General features: G+C 39.6%; 2 protein-coding genes across 2 annotated transcripts; one reads left to right on the top strand and one right to left on the bottom strand.

Annotated features, from left to right (window-relative positions):
• The first annotated feature begins 3911 nt into the window (after nucleotides 1-3911).
• On the top strand, nucleotides 3912-12872 carry LOC135478158 (myogenesis-regulating glycosidase-like). Its single transcript, XM_064758463.1, has 6 exons — nucleotides 3912-4359; nucleotides 4639-4880; nucleotides 5880-5966; nucleotides 7366-7441; nucleotides 9729-11414; nucleotides 11694-12872. The coding sequence occupies exons 1-6, from the start codon at nucleotides 3912-3914 to the stop codon at nucleotides 11948-11950; spliced, it is 2796 nt and encodes a 931-aa protein (XP_064614533.1). The 3' UTR covers nucleotides 11951-12872.
• Nucleotides 12873-13796: 924 nt separating this feature from the next.
• Nucleotides 13797-25909, bottom strand: LOC135472401 (V-type proton ATPase subunit E-like). Its single transcript, XM_064751891.1, has 9 exons — nucleotides 25787-25909; nucleotides 22681-22746; nucleotides 22235-22344; nucleotides 21895-21961; nucleotides 21337-21426; nucleotides 18656-18724; nucleotides 17900-17994; nucleotides 17261-17348; nucleotides 13797-16219 (listed from the first exon to the last, which is right to left on the bottom strand). Exons 1-9 carry the CDS (start codon nucleotides 25817-25819, stop codon nucleotides 16157-16159), a joined length of 681 nt encoding a protein of 226 aa, XP_064607961.1. The 5' UTR covers nucleotides 25820-25909; the 3' UTR covers nucleotides 13797-16156.
• Nucleotides 25910-25958: the final 49 nt, after the last annotated feature.

The raw sequence follows: 25958 nt of genomic DNA on the forward strand, positions 1-25958 counted from the left end.
AGGGGTTGGTTGTAACGAATGGGCCTCTTGCTGCTCAAAACCTTAAAGGTGTCGTCATCAATTTGGTCGACGGTACGGCACAGTATACTCTCCAGTAACTTCGGCGTCTTCGTCAGATCACTGATTTTCACATCCACATGCCGGTCTTGGTTTGTCACGGTTTTGCCATAGCCGGAATTTCAACTTCATCGTTTCCCCTATAAGAGCCTTGGCAGGGTCGGCGTCCCCCTCTCGCCCGGCTTGGGTGACTGCGTCCGCGAATAATTGGAAGGTTCGCTCGGGCGTGTACTCCATCACTTGGTAGACGCGGTTCACTATCAGTTTAGCTATATATCTATATATCTTCATTATAAGGCGGCTACATATTATTGGGAAGGAAACAAAGGCTAGTCCCCGTCTATAGCCGTGTCAACATGCGGCCCAGAGTTATTCCCCCTGAAATTCTCTCTCTCACAAATGGCATTGCTGATTCTGATGTACGAAATACGGCATGGGTTTATACTGCATCGTATGATACATACGTCAGTTTTAGTCGACAGCCTAACAACATCTAGGCTATCTGGAAAAGCTGAAAATAAAAAGATAAAAACACCTAGGCTATCTGGAAAGCTGAAAATGACACAAATCCAACGAATACACTATCGCTGACATCAATTTGACAACAGGGATATTCCTGTGTAATATTTTTGCGAGACGAATTTCTTCACGTGGTGTCTAGCTTCTGACTTGTCTTCTAGAATAGCCTATAATGTCACATAATTATCTGTTGATATCGGCAGTCATACCTTTTCGTGTATGTGCAGAAGCGAATGTCGGTGGGCGATAACCTAGCAAACATGATGACAAGTGGGCATAGATTAGCCCTACAGCGCCATCTATCATGCCCAATAATTATTGTTTTATTCAATTTTACATAAAAAGGCAACAAATCCAGAGAATATGACCACAGAAACGTGTTATGCCTATGACCTTATTGACTTTTTTTCTAACAGACCAGGCGGCAGGGTGTACCGGATTCCCTGTCGGGGTGAGACCCCGAGAGGATATCAACAGACGGATATCCAGAGCGTATATGACATTGGCTTATAATATATATACTGTTGGACAGTGCAGAAGAGAAAACTATCAATATAGCTAATATCTATATATCTCCATTATAAGGCGACAACATATCATTGGAAATACGAGGTCTACGGGACCACTAATCTTACGGCGTGTGAGTGGTTTATGATATATATAATACTTTCTAGTGGACGTTGCAGATTTGCAAAATGGCTCATAATAGACGGTCTTTGGGACCTGTCAGGGAGGGTGATGATCATGAGGAGGACAGTGACGTGTGTGAGTATGAGTGTGCCGCGACATCGACATTCTCACATATGGTTGTCTGAATGACACTGTGTACAAGCTGATCTACCAAGGGCAGACATATACAGCATTCTGTTATATGTGATCGTCTGAATGACACCGTGTAAACACTGGTCGACCAAAATTAGTCATATACGACATTTTGTTATATGCGGTCGTCTGAATGACACCGTATAAACACTGGTCGACCAAAGGCAGGCATATGTGACATTCTCTTATATATGGTCGCCTGAATAACTGTGTGTATAAAGTATATGTTGTGTACTTGGGCAATCGTTTTGAAATAAAAAGAGCCATTTAGGTGACCACCTTAACTTTGGGCGACCATTCTTGGTGTTTATGGGAATCCTATATTTCTAACAACTTTGATATATACAACATTGTCTTAAAATGTATGAAAATTGGCATAGCTGGGAATACATCTACAAGAAGCGTAGATAACCACTCCAAATAAGTGGTGGCTTTAGGAAATCTACATAGGTCTTTTAACAAGGTACACATTTCTCTCCAAAGGGTCTTGGTGTTTATGGGAATCCTATATTTCTAACAACTTTGATATATACAACATTGTCTAAAAATGTATGAAAATTTGTCATTTGGGCGACACATTAACACCTGAATATAAGGTCTTATAATAGCTAAAATATCACATGAAAATTTGTTATTTGGGCGACATATAAAAATGTGGTTGCCTGAAAGAACAAAATGTTTGTGCACAAGGTAATGTGTTATTTGGGCGACATATATGCGGTCATCTAAATGATGCATTGACTTTTGGGTGACCAGATATATGCAGTGAATTGTGTATATTTGTTATTTGATAGATGATGAATTATTTTTCTATGCTGTTTGATGTGTAAGTGGTTTAGGATGAAAATAAAAAACTTTTTGTTCCACAGAGGTTTATTTTGAGCAAATATATCAGTTTATGAAAGAATGGGTGCCCAAATGACTATTTTTCAGGAATGGTCGACCAAATATAAAATAAATTCCGTTTTGTCATCACCTTGTTAAAAAGTCTTTTGCATTGATGTCTCATTATATTGTCTCATTATCAGCATGCAATCTTAGTAAATATCCACATTCTGGTTTTAAACATTATTCGCTGTTTCATGCATTTAATCATATGTCGGTTGCAAAATTGTCTAATATCACCATGGAAAGTTACGGGTGTTGTTGTCCTGCAGACGAACTCGTACACCCAGGACCTGTGTACAAAATGTATGCCTAAGAAATACATGTGTGCAAAGGCTTACTCGATCTTCACACATGTATGTCCTTTGATACTATGCGCCTTATTCCATATGCATGCCTTCATTCCAGGCTATGTGTCTTCATTTATTGTTATATATAAATTACCTCCATTTACATCACACTACAAAGGCTCGTTGTCTAGCCACCCGAAAATGATTGTTCCTGCACTCACAGGAACGGTCTTGTCACATCCTTCGCATTTCCACACATGCTGTTTTCCATGACGACACTGGTGGCGGACCAAATTACCACGCCAGGAAAAGTGCCTGGGCACGTGACGCAGGTAAACTACGACCTCTCCCCCTCGGCGTACTGCGTCTCTTCATGCCTCAGTGCGTGGTGCGTCCAGCTGTCCCGCCGGGAAAAGTGCCTGGCGCACGTGCCGCAGGTAAACTGCCACCTCTCCTCCTCGGCGTGCTGCGTCTGGACATGGCGCACCCAATGGTCCAGCCGGGAAAACCGCCTGGCACACGTTCGACGTAAACTTCGCCAAAGCCTCTCCTCCTCTTCCTCCTTCTCCGTAAACCATGACGGCAGCGTAGCGTCAGAAGTCTACTCTCTGGACGAACGTGGTCTGGTGTTGTCTAGGCGTGATAGCCGGAATAGGCGTCACTTTCTTGACGCACCTTCTTTTTAACCCGTCAGCGCGACCGTCAACGAAATTCATGCGCCAAAACCGCGCGATCACCTCACTGGTCAGTTTTGGCGCGGAATGGAACTCACCCATTGGTCAGTTTTGGCGCGACATGGACCTGCAGAAGTTACTCAACCCAACTTTACAAGTCGACGTTCAGTTTTTACGCGACAAATGGAGCTCACCCATTGGTTAGTCAAGGCGAACGTCAACGAAATTCAGGTGCCAAAACCCTGCCATCACCTCATTGGTCAGTTTTGGCGCGAATTGAGCTCACCCATTGGTTAGTTTTGGAATCGAGCTCACCCATTATTTAGTTTTGGCGCGATATGGAGCTGAAGGAGCTACTCAGCCCAACATTACAAGCCGACGTTCAGTTTTGGCCCGACAAATGGAGCTCACGCATTCAATGGAGCTCACGCATTCAACAGTCAACGCAAACGTCAACGAAATTCAGGCGACAAAACCGCGCGATCACCCCATTGGTCAGTTTTGGCGCAAATGGAGACAGAGCGCGGACTCTACAACAGAGCGCGGACTCAACGACACCCTTGACTCAAATCCCCCGCCTCAATGAGACACGTTCGCAACATTCTATACTACTTACGGAGCAGATTATTTTAAGTTCGATGCTGGCGAAATAGGTTACTTGCCCATGAACTTCAAAACATTTCGCCGACTGAAAACACCTGGAGAGTACACAACTCTCTACAACAAAATCGGCAGCTTCGGAGGAATGGTGGAAATGCGATCTGCCTTTATGTCACAGGAATTCGCCTGTGGGGGCTATGAAAACGGGCTACAGTCATTGATCCCAACCGTACTTACCATTGGACTTCTTGGCTACCCTTACGTTCTTCCGGACATGATAGGTGGTAACGCTTACGGAGAACATGGCGAATTCCACTTAACTGTTCTGCCCCAGAGAGAGTTGTACATCCGCTGGCTGGAGCTGACGGCGTACCTACCCTCAATGCAGTTTTCTGTGTTACCATGGCAATATGACGAAGAGGTTGTGCAACTGACCAGAAAGTTCGTGGACATCCATGAAAATATTGTTGCCCTTCGGATTATAGAGGCGATCAAGCAAGCACATTCTGACGGTAAGAGTTGTACTGTAAATATTTAGACGCCGCGCTTAAATGGCTGTTTGGCAGATAACTTCATTTTGCCTAACCTTATTTTGCCCTGGTACTGACACTTTCTCAGTGGAATTTTGCTTCATTTATTTATTTATTATTTTCGTTCAGTCCATTTGTTTTTGAACGTTCAGGCGGGTTTGTTGTTTGCCTTTTACTATAACCCCGTATAAAAGTTTCTATTCAGTGAAACATTTCATCACCAAATCTTAATTCTCTTTCCTTCTTATTTGTGTACACCAGGCACGCCCCTGATCCGTCCAATCTGGTGGCTGGCTCCGGAAGATGAGGACGCCCTTCAGGTGGACTCGGAGTTTATGGTGGGAGACTCCTCACTCGTGGCTCCAATACTAGAGGATGCTCAGCGACAGAGAAGTATATACTTACCAGAGGGCAAATGGCGGGATGAACTTCGTGCTTGTAAGCTAGACGGCAAGATATGGCTACAAGACTTCAGAATCGAACTAGATCAAGTGGCTACCTTTGTAAAGTTTTGAACTATGGACTGATTATTCGTAAATGCTGCTGCATTCTGACTCATGAAATACCCGTTCCCAAATATTCTTCCGTCATCAGGTGAACTTGTTTGCCTCTGCCATGTTCTACATAAGTAGGTGTGTTTGTCTTTAGAATTAGTTAAATGTTTACTCCGATAAGCAGATGTGGTATTTTTATATCTTGTTACGCAATGATATGTTATATTTACAAAAGGTTTGATAAACCGTGTCTTAAAAAAATGTTGTCAGATTTTTTAGCGCAATACATATGACCTTAATAATAAATCTGAACAGGAGTATGTGTAATTATAAATTGAGATTTGATATTATATTCGTGTACAATAGGAAGAAGCTCAACATTTTCCTTCATTGTAGACAATGTGTTGCTTGTAGAGCAAACCAGACTAAAGTCAGTTTACAGTGATCGGTAAAACACGCACAGTGTCTTGGATATAATGTTTTGTTAAGGCAGCATCATAAAGCACTTTAATCAGTTTACGAAATTTAACTATAGCTTACAATTACGTCAATCTGCATTGTGTTCATCGGGATCTGACTGGCAGTGTGAACCTGAGTCAAAAACACCGCGACTGCAATGCTTACCTGGCTAGCAATGTGAACTTGAAATGAAGTGAATCTGGTTTCCAATTACGTGAACCTGGTTTCCTTATCGCAACGTTAAAATTGGCATACATGTCGACTGCTTTCGTATATCTTTTTGTTTATAGTGTTAGTACACCTGACTACAGTGTTGGCAACAACACTATTACAGCGTAGGTATCTATGGTTACTTCGTTGGTACCCTTGATTACAGCATAGTATACCTTATAAAACATTAAAAAGTGATCACGGCATCAGGTCTACAAATTATTACAGTATGCTTATACACCTGATTAGAGTGTTGGTCCAGCTGATTACAGTATGTTGGTACACAAGATTACAGCGTGTTGACATACCTGATTACTGCTTTGATACACCTGATTGCAGTATGATGGTACACCTGATTACGGCTTTGGTACACCTGATTACACAGTGTTGACAAACCTGATTACAGCTTTGGTACACCTGATTCCAGTATGTTGGTAGCCCTGATTACAGAGCGTTGACATACCTTATTACAGCTTTTGCACACCTGATTGCAGTGTGTTGGTACACCTGATTATAGCTTTGGTACACCTAATTACAATGTTGACGTTACAGCATATTGGTGCACGTCTGCGTCTTGTAGCATGAGGGTCAAAGTATATTTAAACCCCAAGCACTCACTCACTCACTCAGAGTATATTTAAGGTATTTCAAGTTACCGATGTGGAATTTAAATCATGAAATCATCGTAAAAATGTCGTTAGCACAAACACGTTTGAGAGTTCAACGAAACTGATTGAAACAGAAAAGATAAACTGTGATAATCTTTCACATCATCAGGGCTCGAATCTCCTTTGCTCTGCAACTTTTTTCCAGTCATAAAGTTTATGCAGATGCAATAGCTGATGACCTGCAATTTTTACCTGCAACATGGCCTGCCAATTTAGGAGTTCAATTAAATTAAACCTTGAGGCCTGTTTTCAACAACTTTCTGATATTTGCCTCCCTGAACGTTTAATCATTGAATTTCAAAATCCAGTCGGTCCATAACGAAATCGGCTTTCAAATTCACTCTAAAGCAGGAGAGAACAGGAAATTTATTATCACCTCTGCGAGAGTAAATCCAATCCCGAGTGGAAATGGTTCAGCTTGAACACGGACGGAGATGTTAATAATACCCACTGACGCTTGTAAATAGCGCGCTGCTCAACAGTTCAGTACGTTTGACATGGCTTGCAGCTGTTTACACAAGGCGAAAGTAATCATCTCAGGTCAGGTGACGTAATGCAACAGCTTCGCTTTCGACGGCGCTGTTGTTAAAAGTATGGCGCCCAAGTCTGTTAGAGATGTAAGCACAACGGCGGCAGTAGGTACATCTCTATTTTAGAATGCACACATTAGCAGACAACTGAAGGGAGATAATTTTGTTCTTAAGTAGCTTTCAGCACAGAGTTGTCTCTTGAGACATCTCTCTGTGGTTTTCAACGGCCGCGAGTGGTGTTCCTTCGTTTTCGGTGAATAATAAATTCGTTGTATCTTTATCACGCGGCCATAAATCAGAAAGCAGAACTTAGAGTTGTCCATACATTGGCGTCTCATGCTAGGCCTGCGATTTTATTTGTTCATTTTTTTGGGGGGGGGGAGGTTTTGGTTTGGCAGGCCGGTTTTAAGTTGGCCTGATATGGCAAATTTTCGACCCCCATTTCGAGCCCTGCATCATATGATGTGTACAAGATAGGGATAACTCCGATTAATTAAGGTCTTCAAGGTCTTTCGGTCTGTAAAGGGAAACAGTGGAAAACTCTTGCAGACATGAACTGGAGCAAACATTCCTGAACATGACACTGATGTGGAGCTTATACATTTCCTCTAATTTCGATCCTGGTAGAATAATGAGGGCACAGTATTCTTTTCCATCAAAGAGGATCTACGCAGCCTGTCCCTAGGTCATTTTGAGCCTTGGGGTACTGTAGAGGCGAGGGGTAGCAGTGGCATAAGGTGGACGAATTTGCCAAATGTGTTATTGCTGACATACACAAACGTGTGCGCCACTCTGTATATGCAGAATCAAGACACTATGCATAGGTTGTAAGTGTTAAAACCAACTATATATTGTACAATTTCTACTTAACGGTTATTTTGGCTTTCTCTTCGATCGTACGTCTGTCAGCAATCAGTGGATGGCCGTGGGCTTCCTGTGTGTTCTGTCCAGTTTCTCTCCACTATAATGCTGTCCGCCTTAGTATAAGTGAAATAGTGTTGAGTATACGGGGCAAAATCCCAATCAAATAAATAAATATAACATAATGCGGGGAAGTGTAAAAGTTTGTGATTCTTTCATCATCATGAACACAAAAAACGGTAAACAGTACAGGCTAAAAAGATAACATAAGCTTGACCTGTATTTCAACTCCTTTGCTGGCACCGTAAACATTTGGACCTTGCCAGTAAACACTGGTAAAAGTCAACTTACGAGCAAGTTACTAATTTTCCCCACGTTTCTGTAGTAACCCGGTTATGTCGAAATGCGAGTAGACAATCTCAGAATAGAACGGATTCCCGTGAACTATATTCGCATCCTGTACTCCTCGCTTTGTTTACATCCACAGAGAAGGTGTGTCATTCTAATGAAGAAAAGCGCTTAGCTGATTGGTGACACGTCATGAATTGGGTTAATTTGGCGAAAATCCACGCTGTTACCAGTTTACACCAGTTTTCGCAGGCAGCCATGTAAAGGTAGTGAGCAGGGAACGCTAGGTGACAGTAAGGGCTAAATTTACTCGAAATACTAAAATGAGTAATAGTAGAATTGTGTACCAGCTAAATCATATATGTGTATATATGTAGTTGTTTTATGTGTGTATTTATTGCACATCTCTAAGTTGGTGTACAATATTAATGATAAAAACAACACATATGGGCCGAAGCCGAGATTTTCCAACAGCCTGGGGGGTCATACAAATAGGCATATGTAGAGCAGTAGGTCAAAACATGAAAGACCCATAACACTGGAATACATACGGTATAAAATTCGCACTGCGGTCAACAACATTAAAGAAGCATTACGTTCAAAAAAGGAACGTGCTATCGCCTGGAGGTACAGATAGGCTCTGCCAAGGCAAAATATGCCCTAATTTACCTGCCAAGAAGAGAAATGCTTATATACTTAAGATAGAAGGAAGGTATAATCAACAAATAAACGTTTTTGCATAGTTCATATAGGCCATTTACGTGTCTAATGAAAAGTGGGCGAATACTGCATGTGCAGCTGAGGGACACTGGTAGGATGAATAAATTGGACAGTGTCTGGATTGAATAATTAATTAGTATTTCATTCAGTTATCCAGTCTATGATTAAGTCAACCAATAATATCTCTCAGTCTGAGCTTAGATTGTTTGACTCCAGGTGAAGATATAATGCTTGCAGCTGCTTAATAAATGATGCAACTCACTGCGCATCTGTGGAATTCCACATTACAAGTTATAGCGCTTGGTGAATATTGTTTATAAACAATGACAGTAATATTGGCTGGAAATTGTTAGTGTATGTACATGTATAACAAGGTCGTGGTCTGGCATGTATATATAACCTAAGGCTGTGTAAATAACGTGAGTCTGGTAGATGATAAACTTTCCCTCTGTTAACTGGCAATGAACAGAACAGCTTCAAACTGGTATGAACCAGTGGGGTACTTTGCTTAGCGAGCTGGAGCTACCCATTCCATTTTGCGGGGGGCACACTCAGTTCCTGGTCGGCAGATTCTGATAAAACTGAATTTTTCCTGGAAATGCAGTTATTTTTTTACCCTATAATGTGACTTGAAATTAGTCCGGGAAAATTACTATATGTAAAACCGCAAACTAGGACACTCTCTGAACTCATCCTTGGCGCAGACGAAAAGGCTTGTCTTCCCTTTAATGCCAGACAAGTCAGAGACTTGTAAACCTAGGCACGATCCCGAATACACATAACCTACAACGGTGCGGTGTACGTGTACTTTAGGAGGAAGAAGTCGGTTAATGTTAGTGTTTTGTAAGTCAAGGGACTATGCGACTAACAGAGTGAAAAACGCTGGTCTCCCCAGTCACTGCATTGTTACCGAGGCCTTACCTTAGTTACGATGTGTTAAGCCGATACAGGTTATCTACATGTGCTTCAGTGTATTAGATCTACCTTCTGGTCGTTCAGAGCAAAGCAATAATTGTGCTATTCTGTGAACGTGTGAAGATATTGATGTGGTGTTCTATAAGGAGAGCAGAAAATGAGTGCGTTCTTATGCAAGTTTGACGAAGGAAAACACAAGATACTGTTTTGCTCTTCCCCCGGTAACAATACCGAAGAGCCATTTCTGCGTGGCATAATTCGTGGATTTCCAAAAAGACAACGTATCACCCCAAACAAATCAGAATGTGTTATTCAGACCGGAGAGGACAGTGTGGAATTTGGGCAAATGGCGACCCTGCATGTTTCCAGGACGAGCGTGGGGAGGGACAAAGGAATAGACTGTTTCCACATCTCACTAAAAGCTCACAGTCGCGATTATACGCCTGAGATAGAATTGGATCTGGAACCAGATAAAGTTCACTGGTACGGTGGATCGGAGTTGTATATTCAGCAATGGCCGATGAACAACTCGCATATACCAGACGGACCGTATCTGTCTAACGATTACCTGTGTATGCCAAAGGATCACAAAGCCTCTGGACCCGTCTTAGAAAGGTACTGGATCAATTCCCGAGGAGTTGGAGTCTGCGTGGACAATGAAGTGCCACTACACGTAAGCTGGGACAGTACTTACGGGCAATTCAGACTGAAAGCAGTTTTCGACGATACGCAATATGCTAGTGTTAAACTTCCAGAGGACGGCTTACCGACACTGTCGCTTACAATCTACAAGGCGTCCAATGTGAAAGAAGTGCATCAAACCATGTCCAGCATCTGCTTCAGTAAACCACTGGGGAAACCGGACGAACGGATGATCAGGAGTCCCATCTGGTCCACATGGGCAACTTACAAAGTCAACATCGATCAGAAGAAAATCGTGGACTTCGCTCAAGATATTCTGACGCATGGCTTCCCCAATAGTCAGTTAGAAATCGATGACATGTTTTCCAGTTCTTACGGAGACATTGACTTCAGTGAGGCGAAGTTCAGTGACCCCAGGGCAATGATAAACAATCTGAAGAACCTCGGGTTCCGTGTTACTCTCTGGGTGATGCCATTTTCCAACCTTGATTCCAGTGCATTTAAGGAAGGTACAAAGAAGGGATACTTCGTCAAGGAAACGCGTGGCGAAGCCCCAGCCTTGGTAAAATGGTGGCAAGGTATAGGAGCTGTTCTAGACCTCACCAATCCTGAAGCGGTCGAGTGGTATTCCCAGAGGCTGAGGAAAATTCAGCAAGACTACGGTGTAGATTCTTTCAAGTTCGATGCTGGCGAAATAGGTTACTTGCCCATGAACTTCAAAACATTCCGCCCACTGAAAACGCCTGGAGAGTACACAACTCTCTACAACAAGTTAATCTGCAGCTTCGGAGGAATGGTGGAAATGCGATCTGCCTTTATGTCACAGGAATTCGCCAACTTCGTCCGTGTGACAGACAAAGATTCCTGCTGGGGCTATGAAAACGGGCTACAGTCATTGATCCCAACCGTACTTACCATTGGACTTCTTGGCTACCCTTACGTTCTTCCGGACATGATAGGTGGTAACGCTTACGGAGAACATGGCGAATTCCACTTAACTGTTCTGCCCCAGAGAGAGTTGTACATCCGCTGGCTGGAGCTCACGGCGTACCTACCCTCAATGCAGTTTTCTGTGTTACCATGGCAATATGACGAAGAGGTTGTGCAACTGGCCAGAAAGTTCGTGGACATCCATGAAAATATTGTTGCTCCTCGGATTATAGAGGCAATCAAGCATGCACATTCTGACGGTAAGAGTTGTACTGTAAATATCAAGACGCCGTGCTTGAGCGGCTGTTTGGCAGATAACTTCATTTTGTCTTACCTTATTTTGCCCCGGTATTGACACTTTCTCAGTGGAATGTTGGTTCATTTATTTAATTATTATGTTCGTTCAGTCGATTTGTTTTTGATCGTTCAATCGGGTTCGGTGTATGCCTTTTACTATAACCCCGTATAAAAGTTTCTATTCAGTGAAACATTTCATCACCAAATCTTAATTCTCCTTTCTTCTTATTTGTGTACACCAGGCACGCCCTTGATTCGCCCAATCTGGTGGCTGGCTCCGGAAGATGAGGACGCCCTTCAGGTGGACTCGGAGTTCATGGTGGGAGACTCGTTACTCGTGGCTCCAATACTAGAGGATGCTCAGCGACAGAGAAGTATATACTTACCGGAGGGAAAATGGCGGGATGAACTTCGTGGTTGTGAGCTAGACGGCAAAACCTGGCTAGAAGACTACAGAATCGAACTAGATCAAGTGGCTACCTTTGTGAAGTTATTTTGAAATCTTCTTGACAGCCTTCCATGTAGTCCTCATAACTGCCAAGGAAGCATCACTGGTCTTACCTTTAACTTATCGGAATCAGGGTTTTCCTAGTTTCTCTACGTCATGTTTGTGTGTACATCGCAATATTCCAGCAGGTGATCATTTTACCACAGGTAACTTAAAAAGATATGAAGTTGTTGGTAACGTCATTGTGTGTGTGAGTGCATTTGTAAAAAAACAATAGGTTATACCAAAAACGGGTTTACCTGAAAAGTTAAGGAGACTGTGATATTTGACGATTGATCATATGCTCCCTGTGACTATCAACTGAATCATACTTATTTGCATTATGTACACGTTACAGTCCAACGAGTCCCTTACTACTAGCCTTGTCCTGGTATACAAACACACACGTGGTTAGCAGATGCTCATAACATAAACCACATGTTCATGCATCAAGATTCTGATGGTTCAGTGTAATTTCATGAGTTTATCTCATATAAGTGATATGATATTCTGTAATAATTGTGTTTGAATAATTTTGGTGAAATAGAGTATAGTGTCATGGCGGTTTTGGGATAAATCCTGATTCATTTGACCAGCGAAGTCCGTCGTTCCTTAAGCATCGATACATTGCGACAGTTTATCACGAGAATTAGTGTATTACTGTTACTGAGTTGGCTGGTAATGCTTCTTCTCTGAAGATAGATCTTGATCTTTTGCTTTTTAAGTACATATTCAGTGCTATTTATCAAAAAATTATACTTTAAATACTAGTTGGCAATATAATAATGTTTCCATTATATTTTTACATTTACATATGTTTACCCCAAAGTGGCTCTGCTGTTATAAACATGCAAATAACCGGTGATTTTTACGTATTCATTAGACCAGTTTTTACACTGTTACACTTGTTTTGTTGAATAAAAGAAATACTGCAGATGTATGAACGTTTGTTTGGTATTCTTCTTTGAAAACAGGTGTCGTGTTTTGCACGTTACACTTAGCGGCCGTTCGTTGCGACAGTTGAAGGCATGGAATGAAGCTAATTCTCAGCCTCTGTCAGACACCAGAACATTAAAAGGCCACAGATACCTTCTGGTGTGCTTGACAAACCCAGCAAAGATTATTCAACGAGTCACAACGATATCATTTATATGATTGTTTACTTATTGTGTTGGAATTTCAGCAGTAGTAAAAAATAGCTCATTTTGTTGCTCATAAAGTGCATTTAACATGGTGACATATCGAGTCACTGTATGCCTCAGCATAATTCTAAGGCTAGCCTTAATAGCCTAAGTCTTGAATTGTGCTAAGTAGGCCAACATTGACACTGAAGTTGGCGAATTTTGCCGCTGCTTCATAGAACGGACCTCTTAAAGCGACGGCAATTTTCTCAGCAGGATCTGAGGAGGTGACCTCGCCATAAGAAAGCGATTTTACTTTTTATAGGTAACCTGCTGACACAGCCGAATCAGCGGTAACTACAGCTTAGCACCTGACCTCACTGGTCACTTGAAACCACGAAATGGACGACCAATGTTGCCATGGCTCAAATCAATCAAGCTTCAAGGTTTGTGGTGTGACCATCACTCAAGGTTTATAATCCTTATTGACGGTGTCCTTTGACGCAAAAACAATAATAACCAACATTGTTAGCTCAAGTTTTTTGAACGATAGGCCTATAACCTTAACTTTGTTAGATTTACCATTACACCATGGTCATGGATTAATTTATCAGTTCACAGTTTGAGCGCACGTCCCATTTTGTACTATAACATTCAGGTTTACAGGTGGAAAATGCCAGGAAATGTATGTCTTTGAAAATATTCCTAACAAAGGAAGTGGCACCTGGCGTGTCAGATAGTGACTCTCATGATACACAGGTCCAATGTAAGGGAGATCATTCTCACAGCTAAATAGTGAAATTTCAGCATAATCTGTTTACATAATGCAATATATGTTTGTACGATCATTTTCAGCTTTTTCTTTTTTTCCCCTATCAATTATACAATATTTGTATAGGAAACAATTTTTGTATAAGGACCACTGTCTTATTTGTGCAAACACCTGAAGTCTTGCCGTCCACATACATGCCATTTATTACTTAACATGTCATGTCCATGTAGTCAGTGTAAAAATATTCTTAGACAGGTCTTTTCGATCAGAACAGATATTTATCACGCAGCATTAGATATGTTAGCAAAGGTTAAAATGTGGTATAGCCTTCAATATGGCAGAAAAGTTACAGCCTCCGAAACAATCTTGGAAACAATGTTAAACTTCAAGCAAACTGATGAAGTAAGCGTTCTCCAGTGATTCTACCCACCCATCCACACCAACCCCACCAGCCAAAAAATACACCAGCACTACATTCATGACATTTCCCATCTTCAAAGATCATTTGAGCTTAAATGAATATCTTTGGTCTCAATGTGATCACTAATTTCTAAACCAGAGTCAACACAGTCTTGATACTGTCAGACAAAGAAAACACAGTTAATTGGCAGTTTGATTTCCTAGAGGGCAGCAAATATCACTTAATAAAACACAATTCAATTATCTCATCTTTATTGGGTAACTTAAGTTTTGTCATAAATGTTTACAATTAGCAGAAAGTGGTAATTATCCCCATTTCCTCACAGATTTGTCATTTACATACATATTAAGGAAATTCAGATATTGTAATTCCTTCTACACAAACTGGACAAAGTATTGAACATTTTACAAGCACTACACTTAACAAATGCATACCAGTAATGTAAAGGCATCAGTGAACAAATGACTGTCAACTGGAGAACACATAGTGGGATGGTGGGGATGATTAATTCTGTGATTGATAGTTAATACAAAGCTATACATGTGTAATATCAACATGGCAGAAAGCAGCTGCAAGCCTCACAGTGGTCTGAGTTACCTCCCTTTCTCCTGGAGACCTATCCAATTGACAGCGTGACACTACTATTGCCTTTGATCATGAATCATGACCAGCTGAACTAAAAAAATCAGGAGGTAATCATCAAGACACTGGCAGCGAACAGGAACTATTTTTCTTGGGTAAAGCAACTGTATACTGGCTAGTAAAGCAAAGCTTATATGACGAACACTTAGGAACCAAGCCCTACCAATCAGATACACCTCCAGAACAACCTGTAGAAAACTAAGCACAGACTTAAATTTAATCCAACACACTGTACGTCCATTGCATCCATACGTGAAATGGCTTATTAAAGTAGTCAGTGTTTACAGATATGTACATATACAATTATACATGGAATATTACATACCCACAATTAAGAAGTAACAGAAATATAATATCTTAGCAAGGAATTTCTACACTGTTAAAACTAACATTCTTGCTCAGTGAAAGTATATGAGAAGTGTGGAGGAAGTTCAGGGCACACGGATGATAGCCATACAGGGCACACGGATGATAGCCATACAGGGCACACGGATGACAGCCATTTTACAAAGGTCGTCAGGTCAGTAGTCTTGAAAATCCAGCAAACTGGTTTCCAGAAAGCTTGTAAAATGAATATGAAAAGCAAAGCACCAGTAATCATATACAACATAGCAAAGCAAAATTATATACAGCACTAGATAGCAAAAAAACCAAAGCAAAAAAAAAATTACTGTTCAAATCAACATCAACATATTGTAACAAAGACGCATAACTTAAATGGTATGTACAAATGGCATAACTTGACTTATGACATATGTGTATAGTTTTGACAGATCACTGTTCACTCTGATGCATTTACATATTAAGCCAATGCACAATTCTTCTGCTTGCCACAGCAAAATATAAAATACAACTGATCAGTCTAATTATGCCAAAATTAAACGCTCTGAATGATGTACATATTTATATATATATATATTCTTGAAATTAAGCGGTTATACAGATAACTAAGCTGTTTTAACCTGATCAACATGAATGGTAATATCAAGTTACAGTCAGGATGTTTCCCTAATACTGTGGTGCTGGAGTAGCCCAGACTCTAGGTACACATCACTAAATTTCCGGTCACTCTAAGGTACTCTTTATGTAAACTCTGGCCAAACTTGTGTACAAATGACCCACTGTTCAGCCGATACTATCTAAGACTCGCACACCCTGGAGGTTCCTAATGTACTGTATGTCGGAACTACCTCTGTTAACACTAGCCTAAATCTTGGTCCCTTTATTCAATCTAAAATGACTGGTAGACACTATGTATAGCACTAGTCCTTGAACCTTCGGTTTGGGTTGGCACCAAACAAGATTTCACGTAATTCCGGCAACATCTGAAATTAATGAAGAAAAAAATCTGATTGGTTCTCATCAAAACAAAAAGGAACATGAATAAAATGGTATGGTTTTAGAAATACATGTGTCTACCACAAGGTGGGAGCAATAACATAAATGCTTGTCGGAGTTATCTCCCTTGAAACTGCACACATGCTGAACGCCTGTGAGCCAGTTCAACTTGAGAGAAATAACCATCAGGCTTCACATCTGAAACAATTTTCCTATTTTACAACCGAATAATTTCGTCAAGTAATACTTTCATTGGAAAAAAGAAATCCTTATATATTAAGATATATCAACAGTAAGTTTTAAGTCTTGTCATGGGCTGGGCTAGAAACCATGCAAGAAATTAGTACTCAACACATTTAGTGGTCAATAACAGTCCATCTGTTGGAAGAAATATATTAACCAGGATAGTTTTATTTGTTTATTTATTAGCTATGAAAAGTAGCTATTTAATTCGCTCTCTATACCTATCAATTAGTCAGTCAAGTCAGGCAAGTTTTTGACATCCTATCTTTTAACATGGGCTAACAGAAGGTTGCTGAGTGTAAGGTATTACAATACCCTACCTGGCCCTAACTTTTTGCAGGATGTGGCATCTATTGTGAAACCGACATTGTTTAATTGGGATTTTACCTTGCATTCAAGAATACTGCACTTGTTCAACACTGATCAGGCTTAAGGGTGGAAAATTGTTATCAGAGCCATCAGAGCAATATCCCCCAGGCTTTGCTTGATTGCCTCCCAACATCGTATGGGTGAAATATTCTTGACAACAGCGTAAAACACCAAACAAATAAGCTAATAACATCACAGTCCATGCAGTGGACTCCACCAAGGGTCCTGGGTCTGGGTCCTGACCAACCTCCTCAGATGAAGCCACAGCCAAATCATCCAGGGAGAACCAAGAATACGCGACTTCATTGGTCAAGTTCTGTCATCAGCCTTCTGATTAGCACCTTATACCACTGAGTCAGTTAACGCTCTCCAGCAGGGTTCTATACTTCCCACTGTTACAAATATTTTTGCCTTACCTGTTGGCTAATAAGGTCTAGTCTACTGTCCAAGGTATTCTCTACTTTGATTTTTCCATACTGAGCCAGTAATTCCACACCTCCAGATCTGGAAAAACAAAAGCGTGATGTGCAACTTAATATATTATGTAATACATTATGCAGTGTGTCATCCTTGGGCCACACCAAATGAAATTTTTGTTTTAAGGGCAGAATGAATCTCCTTTCAATGTCTGAGGAGGGGAATAAAGTATTTAAAAAAAAAAAAAAAAAAATGATCTAATTTGTTGGAAAAGTGCACTATCCCAGCAATTTTTCCTGCTGAAGACATATATTTAGATGATCGGAAACCTTGAAAAACAGGAAAATCATGATATAAACATTAAGATCAGAAAAAGTTAGGTGGACTTTCTGTCTTATTTTTATTCCATCTTTGGATTTTTTTTAGCGTTGTAAAACACAAAATAAAACTAGTGTGGCTTTATTTCCAACAGGCTAAATGTGAGAGCCACATACACAAATTACTCATAGCAGTGAACCCATTATAAACAGGCTAACACAGCTTAAGTCTCAACATACAGTTTCCCCATTTGAAAAATTCTCTGTGTAATAAATATATTTTTATTTCAACAAGTTATGGTGAAATGTGTTTTAACTTACATATCAGGGCTAAGGTAGTTTTCAGTGTCGACACTGATCTTTACATCTTTACCAGAGGAAGCCTTGTATACTGGTATACAGTTATTAACTGCATTCTGTGGAAAGAGAGCACATACATGTACCAATCATAAGACAGAAGATGTTGGAGCAGCTACAGGAATGTATCAAAACAAAACTTGTAAGTTAGTAGTCTCCATCAATTGAGGAGGACAGCATCTGACATGTGGGGCGGCAACTTTCACTAAGGTATTTATGTACATTTTCCTTCTTTAATGAATGAATAATTGGAATTTAACAAAACAGTCTTTTGTTCGTGTCATGGGGACATTCCACTAATGCCAATCTTTATATGGAGTTACAATTCAGGCAGCATATAAATGTACTTGCAGAGAAAACTTTCATTATGTGAAAATATGCCCAATATTCTTGCAATGCACAAATGATTTTGAAATTAAATCCTGAAAAAGCTAGACCCTCATGACTGATTGAGAAAAATATGCCACAAAGTACTAGTAGATGACGATTTTCCCCTCGTTCACAAATAAGCACACCGATCGCTTAAGTGGATATGAACAATTCATGACTTTATAAACGAACTATCATGAAACTAACACCATATAGAAGACATTCTGTTTTTGCGACACACTCCAAATCCACTAATGGGAGACAACTCAAGCAAGCGCTAACCACAACAATTTTGTTGTTTCAAGCCATCCTACACTCTTAGTTCAAGTAGGTCAAGTCCCCTGGACTTACTCTAACTAAATCAAGATCTTGCTCTCGACAGCGGATTGTCACATTGGGTTCCAACAACTGTGTCAGGCCCTGGAGATAGAGAAAATAAAATCAGGTCATGACAAATACATGCACATCCACACTTTGGCTTCCATGCAATCCTCCATGTACATCACATTGCTGAATTGACTGGCTGTAGCAATGAAGTCATGAATAAGAGTGTTTCACATGATAATATATGATGTATATGATATATATATATATATATATATATATATATATATATATATATATCTAAGATATATTGTGATGAAAACTTATGGATAATCTCTTATTCACATCAGGTTGACTGGTGTTACCAGAAAGTAATCTGGCTGCTCAAGTTGCATTGGAAGTGCAATTGTGATTACTGTACTGACTGAGTATTTCACAAGAAATAAATGGTCTGTATAAGAGCAGATCATTACAACAACGACAACACGAAAATGGCGCAAAAATATTCATCAATAACTGTCGTATGCAGCTTAGAACTGTTAAGTTTTAAAACAATAACACAATACTGAATGAATATTCAGAGGGACATTCGTAGTGACTGACTGAGTCTGAGAAAAACAATCACCACAATCAAACATTAGATCTAGAGATTTACTTGGACATTGAAATGTAAGTCTTCCTACATGTCTTGTTTATGTCTAACATTTTATTGTTAATGAAAATGAAACATACGAAGAGGTCATGAGGTCACTTTCGATAAAGGTATGTGTTGTTAACGATTGATTACAACAACAACCGTCAAATTTCGGTGACCATGGTGCCTGACAAATGGTCCAGTTAAGAGCAAAGGGAAAGGCAAGACAAGGCACAGAGCATTTACGACAGATGAAGATTTAAAGATACTGAAGTATACAGATGTAAGACAACTATACGCTCCCAAGATACAGCCTACACATCGACGAGCATCGTATAGAGTCAGCATAGAGATTTGCCAGGGATTGCCGATCTTTCCATGAGGAGCCGCTCTTGATTCACAGCGGGCGAAGCTTGTGTATTTGATCTGGTGCACGATTCACTCAATCCTGCAGGAGATTTGCTATCTTCAGTATATTACGCAGGAAGGATTTAGTTTTATACTGAAGGGACAGTGACTACATGAGTTAAAGAGTTACTTCTCTTATATTAAAATATACCTAAGGATTACGGTTAGGTAGAAATTCCAGCACCTATACCTGTCGTAATATTTTTTAAACCGCTAAAGACTGTTCGCCGTCTATCGCCATGTCAACAAGCCGTGTCAACAGGCTGCCCAGAGTTACTCCCCCTGAACCGCTCTCTCGCAAATGGTATTGCAGATTCTGAACGAATATTTGATGATTTGACTGTATATATGTGAATAAATGGATTTCACTGTTTAGTGTTCGAACTGGAAAAACAAATCTTCGCATCTTCTATTAGGCTGTTCTTGCCTATTCACTGAAATAAGTTGTAATTCTTGAGTTTTCCTCCAGGAGTTATCCCGGAACAATACAGACTGAGAGTGTACTTGGTGCATTAAATAGAGTAACAACATTAAATTAATCATTGGAGTATTGAGAGTACATAATTATTTCTGTAGTGGTGTCTCCACAAACTTGATATAAATATCGGTCTCGTGCGCTACCAAAATATGAAACTTTTTACCTCGGAGTTGATAGAGATTAACTGGTGATAAACAGAGAGCAGAGCAAAGCCTGTATTATTAATCTCTAAAGGTCATTAGACTGGGTTTTAAAAAAAAAATCCGCTACAATATATATAAAATGTATGACGGCAGTCAGCTTTACTGGTGGAGGAAAAAGTCTGGAGCCTGGAGAGCCTGGATTAAACAAGTGTCCATCGCCACTCAGCCAGGTATCTGACAAACCATTCACTTAAAGCCGCGGCTATCACATTGCTGGAAGAATCCTGTTCTGTCTTTTTGTTATTTATACTGACCACTCATGACCAGTATACATGATTCTATATGTATACAAACACTATAATGTCACTATGGAGAGAAATCTCTGTATGGCACTGTGATTCTTCAACCTTTTCACATGCTTGCAAGGTGTTTATTTAAGCATATACAAAAGGCATTATTCTCTGTTGACTGATAAAATTATACTTTTGTGAAGCCCTGACACTGGCCAATCCAACCTATGTAGTTTTGTCTCCAAAATCGAATTAAAAATGTGCATAAATTGAACTGAAAGTTGCTCTTTCAAATGTGAGAAGGTTGAGAAATTAGGGTATATAATCTTGTCCTTCACTGTTCTCCTCTACTGTTCATCCTGTCAACTTGAGATCTGCAGGTTGCATTGCTCTAGATACAAGGAATTGCAGTGTCAATTTCTCAAAAATTTGTGTCGCATATCCAAATTACACAATCATCGCCACGATACAGCTGAAATATTGCCAATGTGGCGTTAAGCCATAATCATTCATTCATTACACAATCATGATGTGACAAACACTCTTCCAACTTCCATTCTTCTTTTATTTGACACTGAATAAGTCAACAGTCAACACAGAATAATGCCTTCAGAATATGCTTGAAAAAAACACCCCTCAAACATGCGGAAAGGTTGAAAAATTACAGTATATTTGGACATAAAAATATCCAAAAGACCCCAAGGCAACGTTGATACATATTTCATACACACAAAGATGTCATGTACTCCACCCACCTGACCAATCAAGCCCTCCAAGACTTTACCATATTTGGCCTGATCTTTTGTTACATGTCCAAGTCGCTGTCTGGCAACCTCTAACATACCCTGCATGAGAAAGAGAAAATCTTATCCAAAAATGATCAGAGAAAACAAATTATTTTGGAATAGACCTCCTGCTTATCATCAGGGGTGTTGTAGTCGTCATAACGCTACATGAAGCGCATTTACCATGGTGATCTATCCCTTCACTGTGTGTTGCCATGGATATTTACAAACAGCACATATTGTGATTGTTTCGCAATACAGGGAGACATATACCTGTTTACATCAAACACATACAGATCAGCTTTCTTCCTTGCAAAACCTGTTCTCACCTGCATATGTTCCAATTTAATATGCAGCTGTTTGTTTTCAATATTTGCACAAAAACGTTGCAGGAATGTTTTGCAAAGCTGGCAGTATTCCACCCACCCTCTTTTTAGTGTGCTGATATTCATTTACATTACCACGTGAGAACAGTTTTAAACAAATCTATAGAAATGGGTCTGAACATTCACCATCCTAAGTTCTAACCTTAATGTGGTCCTCTCTGCACTTCAGTACTCTCAGCCTTGCTTGGTTCAGTAAATTTGAGCTCTGACTGAAAATATAAAAAAAAAAAGTTAATTTCATAAATATAGTAAACTGTGCTTTTTCCACACTTCAATACAAAATGATTTGCAGACCAGGCAAACTTATACCTTTTCCCACAAAATTATGATCATCATTCATTGTTTTTTCCCCTCCAAATGTGACTTATTAAAATGTTCATCCACTTGAACAATGACGCATGCCTTCTAACTTAAAATACATCACTTAATATTTTCTTTAAAAAGAGTGCAGTTTCAGGGAAACATTAGCAATTTATTCTTACATTTTTTTCTGAAGTTCAACTTGTTTTTCTTTCCTCTCATAGTATTCCATAATTTTCACACGCTGTTGTTGAACCAATCTACCTTTCTCTATGTTGAACTCTTCTTCAGCCTGCAATACAAATATAAGTTGTCCTGAAAAGCCATAACCACAAATACCATCCACTGAAACATGTAAATGATCACTAATTCTCACTTTATTTACACCTACTTATCCAAATATCCAAAGCAATATTCAGATTGAACAGGAGTCTTATCGACAGTTTCAGGTGGGCATAATCTTGTAATGGAGAATGCAGCATCGAAATCATATATCAGTTTCAGTTCCATACCACAGTATGGTGCAAAATTAAATATCATCTAAAACTTGGCAATATGAAGAATTTTCTTAAAATAACTTAACTAAACTTTTATATATCCTAGGTAGCCAGAACACAGGATCATTTACCTTTGCATCAATTTCTTCAGCCTTTTCATTTGCCTCTTGTTCAATGAAAGCTATCATGTGCTTTATCTGAAATGCAAAAATAACACAACTTATGTATGTTTTCAAATATTTGTATTTGATTGGTTGGTGTTTAGCATTGGAGGAAACTAGAGCAAGATACTGACAAACTTTCTCCCCATGTAATGTACAGACCTGAGGGCCATATAGGTGGAAGGCTACAACAATATTAACAAATCATGTGACCTCCACATGGGAAGGTCTGTCATTAACCTGCAGATGGTTGTGGGATTTCTGTCCCGTTTCCTCTTGCCTCATATGTGAAATATTCTTGAGTACAGTGCACATCATTTATCAAATAAATTAATAAATAACTTATCTCAGTTCTAGCAATAAATTGGATAAGAAAATATAGACATTTCATTTCTAACTTATAACACTTAACATATTCAGACAAATTCACAATGTGACTGCATGGTATCAATTTGTGTGCAGAGTTAACAAAAATAACACCTCTTAATAGTTCTTGTTAGGTTATTTCGAAGTGAGTACCTGTAGTTTACAAATATATTTTGGAAATAAATGCATATGCAACTTAAAATCCAATGAAAGAGACTGGACATGGAGCTTTCGGGCATGTATTGTAACACCTTACAAAACACTCCTAACATATATAAAACATTGAACACCTTTCGCTCAGAGGCTGCATGTTTACACAGACTGGAATGTGGATTTGAGTCTGCAGTATTGTTCATGGTTAAGTGATGGTTTTATTTGGAGGATGGTCGGCAAATATCACAAGTCAGCTTGACCAGTGAGGACCCAGGTATCAACTGATTTGTCCTGCCTTTTAACAGTAGCACAACTTATTTCACTTCATACAGAGCTATGAAGAATTTACATCTGATCATACATATGCTATGCAAACATTCAAAATCGCAATTTGACAGGAATAGATCTGATGTGATTTCAGAATCTTGTCCCTCGACATTAATAAATTTCTGAATTTACTCTTGAGTCATGTAGTTTCTCTAATGTGTATGATAGTCAAACAGTACAGATATGTATAATACATGTTTCTCTGAATAGCCGGGCATGAATTCTGACTTATCTAGGCTGAATCGTTCACCAGTGCCTTGATCGCCCGGCCAGTCTAGGATTTTGGCTCCATGTCTGTTTACTTTGGAAGGGAGTGATATGGTGTTAATGCCAAATTCTCCAATAGCCAGGGAGACCAAACTATTCTGCTGATAGGGTGCTTTTGAGGCCAGGCTGTAGTGGAAGTAGTATATACTCAACTAGACCATGTACAAGTATACTGTTCCTTCATGAACATGTAAGTGAAATATCCCACATGGATTAAAAGTACCACACATCTGATAAACAGCATAACTGTAATTCATCAAACTCTGACCTTGTTTGCAAGGTGGTTATTTTAGGCATATTCTGAAGGCATTATTCTGTGCTGACTAATAAAATTATACTTTCTGTGAAGCCATGAAACTTTCCTATCCGACCAATGAAGCTTAGTCTCCAAAATCGAATTAAAAATGTGCATAAATTGCACTGAAAGTTGCTCTTCCATATGCAAAAAGGTTGAGGAATTAAGGTATTCTATTTTAATTACATCTTCTCCAGAAAAATTTTGATCAGAAAAGTTATAATTCACTATTCAGTATTAACGCTACCAGTTACTAAAAGTGTTTTAGCCCTTTAAGACTTGATGCTTGCTGACCACTACTATCCAATCTCTTTTCAAAAAACATAGTCTTTCTACGATATAGAACATATATATGACATATAAACGAGACAGGAGAGAGATTTCAATGCAGTGGTAGTAGGAGTGGTACTGTATTTTTCGTCCCTTTAGTTATTTATTGTTTATTTGATTGTTGTTTAGTGCCACCCTCAAGCGTATTTCACTTCATACACAATGATGGCTAGTTCCATGGGTCAAATGCAACAACCTGAGGGATGCCCAGAATAAACCACAGATGAGTGACTAGTCAATGTTCCTATGTGTGACCACATATATTGGTGTAAGGCAAGTGGTCTAAGGTAAACTTTATGCAAGACCACACAAGAGAATATTGTTGATCAATTATTGCTTCTAAAGACTCAAAACAATGGAAGAGGGGGAATAATGAAAATTCCTTGCCCTAGTTGCAAATATGATGCATATCTCTGTTTCAAGAGGCACAGCCATGAGAATTACGCTTTCTAATATGTAGAATTGTCAAAGAGGCACATTTTCCCTAATTGCCACAAATTTCACTGATAGTTGTACATCATACCAAGCACTCACCACTAGGAGAATATAATCTCCCCAACCAGCTCACATTTTCACATTATCTCCTTTTTCTGAAAATTTTAACACTCTTCCTTTATCCCAAACTAATCTGCGCAGCTTCCAGAAAAAAGTTCATTTTTAGGCAAGGTACAATGTACTAGAGTAAAACACAAGTAACACTCTTCAGAGCAGTGATGGAGCAAAACATCCTACCATACATTTCGCATTCCATGTCTGCAACTATCCATGTCCATGTGTCTTAGCAATGAAAAGAACTTTCAACAGAACCATGGCCTGCCCCCATGACACCTGTTACATGTATATTTAGGCAACTTTCATAACGATAAAGATTTCAATCCACATACAAGTACCAGTATTACCTTGGACTGTTATTTACACAGAAATATGCATCGGGCTTCACCAATTTGGTGTTAAGCCATATATATTTAAACACATACTTTCTGATTTAAACTAAATCACATGAGGGAATTATGATTTAGTACCGTTTCTACTGAACTCCACATGATACAGGCATGCAGTGTCTTGTACAAACGATTACTACAGGGAAAGTAACGAAATAAAATGGTGCTGTAATAAGGTTGAAAAAAGGCATGACCACTCTGTTGCCTGCAGTGAATATTGGCCTCGTGTTGACACAACTGGTTGGCCCTGTACTGGAGTTCACATCCCTGATAATATAGGGCCTACATGGTCCAGTCAACCGAATCAGGGAATCAGAAGGTTTTGATATCGTCTACATTTACACCAATAACAGCCGTTGATTTGAAATTACCTGCATAACTGCACACAAAATATTACCTGTTTCTGAACATCAGCATCACTGAGAGCCATGGTGCTGTTCGTGAAAAAAGACTGTTGTCACACAAACAAGTGTCTGCTTATCTGCTCGTCCACCACAATACCGCTCTAACTCAAGATGGCCACGGGAACTGTCACATGATCATGTGACCTAAATCAAGCGAGAGTACGA

Source organism: Liolophura sinensis, chromosome 1, assembly GCF_032854445.1.
Source record: "Liolophura sinensis isolate JHLJ2023 chromosome 1, CUHK_Ljap_v2, whole genome shotgun sequence".
In the NCBI taxonomy this organism is placed as follows: domain Eukaryota; kingdom Metazoa; phylum Mollusca; class Polyplacophora; order Chitonida; family Chitonidae; genus Liolophura; species Liolophura sinensis.

What these genes read in the sequence shown, in the direction of transcription:
- LOC135478158 (XM_064758463.1), top strand. Translation starts at nt 3,912, where the DNA reads ATGAACTTCAAAACATTTCGCCGACTGAAAACACCTGGAGAGTACACA. An exon ending in CTTTGGTACACCTGATTCCA is followed by an intron (nt 5,967 to 7,365) that starts GTATGTTGGTAG and finishes CGATCCTGGTAG; the next exon opens with AATAATGAGGGCACAGTATT. An exon ending in CAAGCATGCACATTCTGACG is followed by an intron (nt 11,415 to 11,693) that starts GTAAGAGTTGTA and finishes TGTGTACACCAG; the next exon opens with GCACGCCCTTGATTCGCCCA.
- LOC135472401 (XM_064751891.1), bottom strand. Translation starts at nt 25,819, where the DNA reads ATGGCTCTCAGTGATGCTGATGTTCAGAAACAG. An exon ending in CTGAAGAAATTGATGCAAAG is followed by an intron (nt 22,345 to 22,680) that starts GTAAATGATCCT and finishes TTTGTATTGCAG; the next exon opens with GCTGAAGAAGAGTTCAACAT. An exon ending in TAGACCTTATTAGCCAACAG is followed by an intron (nt 16,220 to 17,260) that starts GTAAGGCAAAAA and finishes CATTAATTTCAG; the next exon opens with ATGTTGCCGGAATTACGTGA.